The 7932-nt window shown below is 67.7% G+C and overlaps 4 protein-coding genes across 4 annotated transcripts in view; 1 reads left to right on the top strand and 3 right to left on the bottom strand.

Moving 5' to 3' along the window:
* Positions 1–1507: 1507 nt before the first annotated feature.
* On the bottom strand, positions 1508–1833 carry EMIHUDRAFT_350961 (hypothetical protein; the record flags this gene model as incomplete). The annotated part of the gene is made up of 1 exon (XM_005759703.1): positions 1508–1833. A coding segment is annotated over one exon (326 nt), but the record flags the coding sequence as incomplete, so codon positions are not given.
* A 253-nt stretch (positions 1834–2086) lies between these two features.
* Positions 2087–2499, bottom strand: EMIHUDRAFT_198772 (hypothetical protein; the record flags this gene model as incomplete). The annotated part of the gene is made up of 2 exons (XM_005759702.1): positions 2087–2097; positions 2130–2499. 2 exons carry the CDS (start codon positions 2497–2499, stop codon positions 2087–2089), a joined length of 381 nt encoding a protein of 126 aa, XP_005759759.1.
* A 1884-nt stretch (positions 2500–4383) lies between these two features.
* EMIHUDRAFT_461925 (hypothetical protein) lies at positions 4384–5753 on the top strand (the record flags this gene model as incomplete). Its single annotated transcript, XM_005759701.1, has 1 exon — positions 4384–5753. One exon carries the CDS (start codon positions 4384–4386, stop codon positions 5305–5307), a length of 924 nt encoding a protein of 307 aa, XP_005759758.1. The 3' UTR covers positions 5308–5753.
* A 1047-nt stretch (positions 5754–6800) lies between these two features.
* The window catches only part of EMIHUDRAFT_350957 (hypothetical protein), a gene marked incomplete at its 3' end in the record, with an annotated part of 2732 nt that continues 1600 nt past the window's right edge, over positions 6801–7932 (bottom strand). The window contains exons 6-10 of the mRNA XM_005759700.1: positions 7759–7760; positions 7615–7685; positions 7317–7404; positions 6989–7225; positions 6801–6860 (exon numbers count right to left, since the gene is read on the bottom strand). Of these exons, the coding sequence (XP_005759757.1) occupies positions 6801–6860; positions 6989–7225; positions 7317–7404; positions 7615–7685; positions 7759–7760 (458 nt within the window). The remainder of the gene's footprint in view (positions 6861–6988; positions 7226–7316; positions 7405–7614; positions 7686–7758; positions 7761–7932) is intronic.

Genomic DNA, 7932 nt, shown 5'->3' with positions numbered 1-7932 from the left:
CAAAGTCAAATCACCCCCACCACCGGCCTCCCACCTCTCACAGGCAAACCTTCGGCTCCCGCTCAGAGGCTCGCCGCGCCCGTGCGGCGCGCCGAGGCGGCGCCGAGGCCGGCGCCTTGCACCCGGCCCGCGGCCGGCACCGCCTCGCCCCACAACTGACCGCCCTGCGGCCCCTGCGCAGGCGTACCACAGCGTCGCTCAAAAAGCGACGCCGGGTGTGGGCTGCTCCCTTGACCCGTCACCCGCCGCGCCCTCGCCCGGCCGCCTCACCGCTCACGGAGCGTGCTCGCCGCCGCCGCCGCGCGTCCCGCGCCGCCACGCATGCCCCTTCCCCGGCCGCGCCCGCGGTGCCACCGCGCACAGCGCGCGTGCGACGGGCGGGCGGAGCAGCGACCGCTGGCGCGGCCGCTGCTCCGTCTGTGCCAGGGACGCGCGCTCTGCGCCGCTGCACAGAGCGCGCGTCAGGGCAAGGGGCATGCGTGGCGGCGCGGGACGCGCGGCGGCGGCGGCGAGCACGCTCCGTGAGCGGTGAGGCGGCCGGGCGAGGGCGCGGCGGGTGACGGGTCAAGGGAGCAGCCCACACCCGGCGTCGCTTTTTGAGCGACGCTGTGGTACGCCTGCGCAGGGGCCGCAGGGCGGTCAGTTGTGGGGCGAGGCGGTGCCGGCCGCGGGCCGGGTGCAAGGCGCCGGCCTCGGCGCCGCCTCGGCGCGCCGCACGGGCGCGGCGAGCCTCTGAGCGGGAGCCGAAGGTTTGCCTGTGGGAGGTGGGAGGCCGGTGGTGGGGGTGATTTGACTTTGCAGCAGAGGCCGTCCCTACTCCCTTAATGTGGGTAAACGAAAGTAGCGTATACGCTACTATGAAAGAAGAAGCCGAAAAAAGACGCCGGAGTCAGTCCGCCCGAGCCAGCCAGCTGCCGGCTCGCACGGCAGCCTCTTCCTCTCGACCAGCCTCAACTTCCGTACAGTCAGCATTTTGTCGCTGCGTGCTCGTGGCCAGCTGTGGCGGCGGTCGAAGTTCGCCCAGGTTCGGTGACGAGCGCCAGACGATAGTAGTGTCTCTGTTCGCCCTGTGCATGTCAGGCCAGGCTGCAGCAGGGCACTACCATCGTGCTGCCCTGTTGCAGCCTGACTTTGCCCACTGTGCACATGGGTGTGGGTCCCGGACGAGATGCAGATGCATCTCCGAGATGGGAGACTACCTTCACACACGTTTGGTTCTGATAATCTGAACATGTAGCTGCCTCCCAAAGCCAAAGCGCGGCGTCGTCCGTAGCCTGCGTGTTGCTCTGCACCTCACACGCTGACGTGAGATATGCGAGAGAGCTCCAACTCGCAACTGCTTCCGACTTCTTCCTTCTGGTCAAAAGCCGTACGTAGACACAGAATCGCATCGAGATCGAGCGAGAGCCAACAAGAGAGCCGACACGCACAATAGACAGGCAGCGCGACACCCCGGCCGCCCGCCAGCACTCCCGCCGTTCGGCTTCAGGCACGCTAAATTCAGCGCTTGCCTCGCTCGTGTGCGCCCCTCCCTGCGCGGCGCCCCCCTCCTCCGCGCCCGGACATGTTGGTGAGGTACGCCTGTCGCCTCGCCGCCTTGCGCGCCGCGCCCGCCCCAGCCTGGCCGTGCACTCCGCCGCCGGGGCGGCTGCTTCCGGTCGCAACCTTGCCCGCGCCGCGAGGGAAGGGGAGGGCATCCTTGCCAGGTGCATCCTTGCCGGGCGCCTGCTTGCCGGGCGCCTGCTTGCCGGGCGCCTGCTTGCTGGGCTTGCCTTTGTTGGCCCGCTTGCCTTTCCCGCCCACGTCCGCCTCCACGTCCGCCTCCTCCACGTCCTCTCCCTCCCCGCTCTCCTCCTCGCTCTCCTCCTCCTCCTCCCAGAAGCGCCTCCCCGACTTGAACGCTCCGATCTCGCGCTGCAGCTCCTCGTCGCTCTCCTCGTCGCTCCCCTCGCCGCTCCCCTCGCTGCCCTCCACGCTCTCTTCTCCCTCCCCGCCGGCCGCCTCCACCCGCCTCCGCTTCGCAGGCTCCTCAGCCGCCGCCGCCGCCTCCTCCTCGCCCTCCTCCTCGCCCTCCTCCCAGTCCCACTCATCGCCGCCCTCAGCGCCGCCCGCGCCGTCCGCGCCCTCACGATTGCGCTTGGCTTGCGCCGCCTCGCGCTCGGCCAGCATCCGCTTGAAGCGCTTGCCGTTGACGTGGCCCTCGACCGCAGACGGCTGGCGCGAGACCGGCTGGCGCGTCACGGTGCAGTAGAGGAGGTGCTTGCTCTGCTTGTGCGGCACCAGGTAAGGCGCGTGCTGCTCGAAGTCGTACGCGACCAGCGCCGCCTTCTTCCGGTAGGTCTTGCCCTCCCAGTGCGCCCGCAGCACGTCCAGCTGTGGGAGGCACTCGTGCCCCGTGGTGGAGCAGCGCACCTTGCCGCTGTCGAGGACCTCCGCGTCGGAGTGCGCCGCCACAAAGTCTACGACCGCCTTCGGCGGGGGCGCGGACGAGGAGGACATCGCGGTGCTGTGGGTGCAGGCACGAGGAGCGTTTGGCTGCCGCTGAGGCGGCGAGGGAGAGGGAGAGGGAGGGGGCGGCGGCGGCGGCGGCGGCGGCGGAGTCGGCGTTGCAGTCCGAGCGAGAGGCGCGCGCCACCGCCCAGGAGGCGGCCGCCGCCGCAGAGCGGAGAAGTGGTCCGCTCGAGGCGGAGGATTGCTCTCGCGGGTTGAGCCAGCAGGCGGGCAGGTGCCGGTGACGCGTCCGGGACACGGCCCTTCAGGCGCAGCTGCTCGAGGCGCAGCGGCGGCTCGAGAGCGTCGAGGGCGACGCCATCGCCTCGTCGCGGGCCCTCGCCCGCGCCACCGAGGAGCAGCCATAGCCCCGACCCTGACCCTGACCCTGACCCTGACCCTGACCCTGACCCTGACCCTGACCCTGACCCTGACCCTGACCCTGACCCTGACCCTGACCCTGACCCTGACCCTGACCCTGACCCTGGCTCCGCCCCCGCCCTCGCCCTCGCCCTCGCCCTCGCCATCGGTCGGGAGGGGCTCGCCGAGGAGCGCCTCGAAGACGCGCGCCTCGAGCAGGTGCTCCGTCTGTTCACAGCGAGCCGGCGCGTGAAGAGACGCCGTCCACACACCGCCCTCGGCCCCTTCGACCGGGCCGCTGGCGCCGTGCGGAGGAGCGGCAGCGCCAGCCTCGCCTCCCTCCGGTGCTGCCGCAGCAGCAGCAGCAGGTCGGAGGCGACACACTGAAGGTGGCGGCGAGGCGCCTGCAGGGGAGGGATCGTCCAGGACACGTCTAAGAAACGGACCGGGACGGCTCCAGGAACGGTCCAGGAAGGGTCTAGGAACGGACCAGGAGGGCTCCAGGAACGGTCCAGGATGCGGAAGGGTCTAGGAACGGACCACGCTCGAAGCACCACCGCCAGGTGCTTGTCGAGCTCGGCTAGATCTCGCTCGTTCTCGGCTAAATCTCGCTCGTTCTTTTTTTTGGAAAACTGTACCCCATGTCCCCCAATGTACCCCACATTCCGCTGACGGCCTTCTATCCCAAGGAAGCCCTCCACTAAGCTCGTCCGCTCGCACTTGCCGCGCCGCATTGCGTTCAGGGGTGAGAGAGGGGCCCATGGCGCGTTCAGGGGTGCGCCTGAGGCGTGTAGACTGCGGGGCGCCGCGATAGCGCGGCGCCGACGATTGTGTCGCTCACTGTCACACCGTCGACACGGTCACAGTGTGTGTGCAGTGCGTCCACTCCGGCGACCGTGACGCCGTCGGTTCTCGCCTATACCGGCTAGTGTGGAGCTCTCAGTGTGGTTGAGTATTATATTGTGATGCTGCACTAGGCGGCCCGTTTCCGCAATCAGGACGCGAATGGAGGTCCAGTCAGCACACAGCAGCTCGGGCAACTCCCAACTGCACATATGCAGAACAGACATCAACTGTGAACGGTGACTCGAAGATGTGATGACCGCTCTCTGCGTGAATCGTCAGGCAAGCTCGCACTCTCCTCGTCCGCTCGCGCTTGCCGCGCCGCATTGCGCCCGACTATGCAGCCGCGAGCTGCACGCCCAGACCCTCGCGACGCCTATCGCTCACGGAACCCGCCGCCCCCTCACCACCCCCACCACGCGATGCGCCCTCGCTCGCCGCGCGAGCGGCTGACCCCCCTCGGCCTCGCACCGCCTGCCTACTCCCGCTCGCAGGTACAGCCGCTGCCATCGAGGAGGGCGCGAGACGCGTCCGCTGCTGCCCATTCCCCACCCTTGTCCCGCGCGCGACCGCCCTCCCTCTCTTCTGGCAAGAGAGCTCATCTCCCCCGCCTCCTCCGCCGCACCTCCCTCTTCCCCAACACTCGCCGCCCTCGCGCCAAAACCCAAAACACCCCCGCAGGCTTCAAGCATGCTCGCGTTCATCGTGTCGCTCGTGGCGTATACGGATCCGGCGGAAGAGCTGTACGGCATCTGGGAGCGGAACATGGGCAAGAATCGGGAGACCAAGTTGCAAACGCAGTACCATTTCGCCTATGCGCAACATCTGGCGCCCTATCGCACCCGCAATAATGTCACCCTCCTCGAGATCGGTGCAAACACAGGAGACTCGCTGTATGCGTGGTCGGAGTACTTCCGCGAGCCAGGCGCGACCATCTGGGGGATGCGCTACGGCGTCTCCGACTCGAGGATGAAGAAGTGTCGCGCGGGCGCCGCAAACTGCGCCAAGGTGCACATTCACGACGGCGATCAGAGCAGCGCTCGGGATCTTCGGGCCTTGGTCGCTGCCGCGTTTGGCGACGCGTTCAAGGCGCCTGCCACACTCGCGAACCACGAATGGCGGCGTGCTGGGTACGACGTCATCATCGACGATGGCTCTCACGTGCCGGCGCACATCCTCTTCACCTTCACAGAACTCTTCCCTATGCTGCGGCCGGGTGGGGTCTACGTGATCGAGGACAACGCATTTTCATATGCCGATAAGCCAACCACCGCCTACGGCTATCGCGTTGGTCACCGTGGCGGCATCGGCCGGCCAACCACCGACAATGCTGTTGAGCGATTCAAGGCTCTCGCTGACATTGTCAATCGGGAGGAGTGCTTCCAAGATCTGGACATCGTCATCTTTAGCGAGGCAATCGACCGCGCCGTGTTCCAGGTTGCGTTTGTCTCGGGACTCGTGTTCGTGTGGAAGAAGACGGCGGCGCAGCAGGCGGGGCTCGCCGGGATCCCCTCTCTCCGGTGGACGAGTCACGCCAACGGCCCGGCGCTCCAAGAGTACAAGCGCTTCCTCGAGGCTGGGAAGCACGTGGGCGTCGGAGGCGTGCGCGTGTGAGGCACAGGGCGGCGTGGGCGATTGCGATGACGCGTGAGTCCGTAGCTGGTGCGCCGCCGACGCCGCCGCCGGGAATCGGGGGGGTGCTGCCTTGGTGCACGAGGGATGGGGAGCTCCCTGGCGCGCGAGGGGTGGGAGGGGCTCGTGTCTCTCTCACACGGGCGCGCCGGGGTGCGGTGGGAGACTGGGCACCCGATCGGCGGATGGACGACCCGCAACTGGTCTGGCGAGGGGCGCGGTGCTGGGTGCGGCGACGGGAGAGGGCCTCGAGCGCCGCGTGTGCGCGGCGGAGTCGGCATAGACTGACTGACTGAGGCCGACGGGGCTGTTGAAGGGAAGGGTAGGCATGTTGTGCTCGAGATCGTCCAGCCGCACTTGCGCTCTGTGTGGCCACTGGGAGGCGTGAGAGAGGCTCTATATGCATGTATGTATCCGAGTGAAGAACACTGAACAGACAGATGCATCATTATTATTGGATCCAGCCCAGCGGCCTCAGATCGTCGATTAACGCCTGCTCCTCCCTTCCCGCCGGTCCACTAGGCGGCGCTGCCGTGCACTGGCGCGAGCGAGCTGCATTTACATCCCGCACGCGCGATTGGCAGTCGAGTTACAACCCGCAGCTGTGCAGTGCGTGCGCACCACGAACCGTTGTTCGGCGATCTCTCGGCTCCCGCTCATCGACTCGCGCTCGGACGCGAGGTGCGCGCTCGCCTCCCCCCCCCCCCCCGGAGGGGACACGGCCACTTTTAGCGAGATCGGGGAAATCACTCTCATCGCCCACCGCTCTCGCCTCCCTCCCTCTCCCGCTGCCGCCGTATCCTGTCCTAGCCTGCGATACATTGAGACCTCACGCCCCGCGACTGTCTCCCGCGCTCGCAGGCGGGCCTATCCGCCGTGCCACGCCATGCGTGATCATCGCTGGGGGCAGCGGTGCTCGTGCGACTGCGGATTCGGCCTCACCTCACGCCCTCTGGCCTGCAGCTGCACGCTGCCGGGCGCCATTCTCGAGCCCTTTGGCGAATGGGCCCAAATCCGGGCTCTGAGCACGCCTACTGCTGACGATCTATGTAGCTAGTGCGGTGGAGTCTGGCGCAGGTGCGCGAGCCCGTCGCCACAGGGGGGGACGCGCGATTATGTGGGCGCTCCCGAGGGGGGCAGGGCCAGGGGGCGAACCGCGTGTGTTCAAGGGTAACCAGGCGAATTGCGCCCCCAAAATGGTCCTGAGCGGCTCCCACGACCTCCCCAACACCCGAGGTGCACGACACGACCGCTCGTTCGAACATTAGCGCCACAAATATTTTCCATTAATTTCCCCTCTAGCTAGCGGCTACGCTTTCTCATCGCGTATTGTTCCGTACGTCGTACTTCCCGGCCATCATCTCGAGAGCGAATAGCACCGCAGCACCCACCCCTGTAAGTTGCCCGTCCTCGGTAGCGCGCTGCCGCCGTTACCGCAGCTCGTCTAGAAGCCGCGCGGGGCATGGGGCGGTGGCCTAGGGAAGCCCGCCGAAAATCGTCCGCTGCCGCTTCTCGGTCCGCTCGGCGCGGCTGGCCTAGGGACGTACACGCATGTCGCATCGGGCCGGCGGGCGGCGATGCGAACCCCTCTCGCCCTCGCCCTCGCCCTCGCCCCTCCCCTCGCTCTCATGCTCTCGGCTCGGCGGCGCGCCTGCTTGGCGACGGCGGGCAAGTTCTTGTACCGCTTGCGGTCGAAGTTGTAGACGTCGAGCCAGAAGGGCTTCGCGTACGTGATGTAGAGGAGGGGCCGCTCCTCGGTGCCGCTGTTGCCAAGCCCGCGGTGCTTGAGCCGGTAGTCGAAGATGAGCGCGCTGCCCGCCTTGAGGCTCGGCGTCTTGGAGGGCACCTTGGCGTCGAAGTCGAGGTGCGAGCCAGGGACATACTCGGTCGGGCCGTTTGCCTACTCGCGGAGTCTTTGAGGCGGTTCGGAGCAGGCTCGGAGAAGGACGGCGGCGGGCCGGGCCGTAGTAGTGTGCCGCGGTGAGGTTCACGAGCGGCACGAACACGTTGACCGCGTGCACGGGCGCGACGAAGCGCGGGTCGCCCCCCGCGTTCATGTGCGGCCCATCCGAATGCCACCTACCTCCTCATCCTCCCGACTGCGACTGCTGCTACTGCAGCGCACACAGCCCTCCGCGCGCACACTGCCCTCCTCCTCCTCACCTCACCCTCACCTACCTCATCAGTGTGGCCACTCCCACTGCTACACACACGGCCCCCGCTCGCCGAGGCGGGAGGCGATCTCGGGTCATCTCGGGTCATCTCGGGTCATCTCGGGTAATCTCGCACGGCTGTGTGGCGGAGCCCGGGAAGGAGAGCATGCAGCCAAAGTGCGTGAGCGTCGCGTCGGAGCCGAGCGCCTACGGTGGGGGACGCGCCGGGGGGGTGCGGGAGGGAAGTCTGGGGGCGGAGGGGGATGCTGAGTGCGGCGACGGCTGTCGGAGACGGGGGCTCGGGGGAGGAGCGTCTCGGGTGAAGAAGGGCCTCTATCTCTCGGCAGGGCCCGGATTTGTCTCGGTCGGTGAGGCGGATTTGCCGCGAGGAGTGAAGTAAAGAGGAGTGCGCACTCTGCAGAAACGCGACAATCAGCTTGCGCGACCATGGGGT

Source organism: Emiliania huxleyi, assembly GCF_000372725.1.
Source record: "Emiliania huxleyi CCMP1516 unplaced genomic scaffold EMIHUscaffold_8, whole genome shotgun sequence".
Taxonomy (NCBI): Eukaryota; Haptophyta; order Isochrysidales; family Noelaerhabdaceae; genus Emiliania; species Emiliania huxleyi.
Note: the sequence above shows the minus strand (reverse complement) of the source record. Positions and strands in the feature narration are given on the sequence as shown.